General features: G+C 62.3%; 1 protein-coding gene across 1 annotated transcript in view; it reads left to right on the top strand.

Annotated features, from left to right (window-relative positions):
• The first annotated feature begins 797 nt into the window (after window positions 1-797).
• E2f1 (E2F transcription factor 1) overlaps window positions 798-971 on the top strand; it is a 10,876-nt gene continuing 10,702 nt past the window's right edge. The window contains exon 1 of the mRNA XM_023714954.1: window positions 798-968. Within this exon, the coding sequence (XP_023570722.1) occupies window positions 798-968 (171 nt within the window). The remainder of the gene's footprint in view (window positions 969-971) is intronic.

The following is a 971-nucleotide window of genomic DNA, read 5'->3' as shown; positions in this document are numbered from 1 at the left end:
TAAATGCCTTTTTATGCCTGCACCCTCCCCTCTTCCCTTTGTGAGGCTAACTTGGGGCTACTTTAACACTTGAAACTCATCATCATGTTGTTCACATGTATTACCACTCCCCTCTTCCCTTTCACTACACGGTGAGCCCCTCAGGGCCACAGTGAGCCTCAGTACTGAGCCGGCTCAGAACCTCGGACGCTGGAGATGAGCTCAGGCAGATGCTGGGCGTGTGCCGGCTGCTGACAGGGTCTCCGCTGATACCAGGCTTCTAGGAAAGCCCGGGCTCCGTCCCGCCCTACTTTCTGGCAGCCCCCGTGGGGGACTGAAGGGCGTAAATGAGTCTCTTCACCCAAAAGTGAAGGGCGTAAGTGGGTCAAGTTGTGCACGGAGTTGCAGCTGATGGGACCAGGATTTTGGGGTGCGCCTAAGTATCCAGAAAAGAGGGATCAGTTTCTGGAGCTCTGGGCTAAGGATGTGCGCGATACTGGCTGAGGTGGGGGATCAGGTGGGGTCTGTTGTCGGTGAGATGTACAAAACCGAATCCTAAGGCAATGCTAAATCCTCTCAGGACGGGAAGTGTCGGGCGGGGACGGCATCGGGGTCCCCTCATTTCGGGCTCCGCCCTCCTGGACTGGAGCCGAAAGTGGGCGCTCCAGGCACCGCCCCAACAAAGCCTGCGCGCGCCCCGCCCCACGATTGGCCGCCCCGCCTCGCGCCGCCACTCGGTCCAGCCCACCTCAGCCGGTCCAGTGTTCTACAGCCAATGGGCGCCAGCGCCGTCGACTCCGTCAAGACATGAATAACCAATGGCGGCGGCGCTCGGCGGCTCGTGGCTCTTTCGCGGCAAAAAGGATTTGGCGCGTAAAAGTGGCCCGGACTTTGCAGGCAGCGGCAGCCGGGGGCGGAGCGGGATCGAGCCCTCGCGGGGCCTGCCACCATGGGCCCGCGCCGCCGCCGCCGCCTGCCACCGGGGCCGCGCG

This window comes from Octodon degus, unplaced genomic scaffold (genome assembly GCF_000260255.1).
Source record: "Octodon degus isolate 3935 unplaced genomic scaffold, OctDeg1.0 scaffold00037, whole genome shotgun sequence".
NCBI classification, from domain to species: Eukaryota; Metazoa; Chordata; class Mammalia; order Rodentia; family Octodontidae; genus Octodon; species Octodon degus.
Note: the sequence above shows the minus strand (reverse complement) of the source record. Positions and strands in the feature narration are given on the sequence as shown.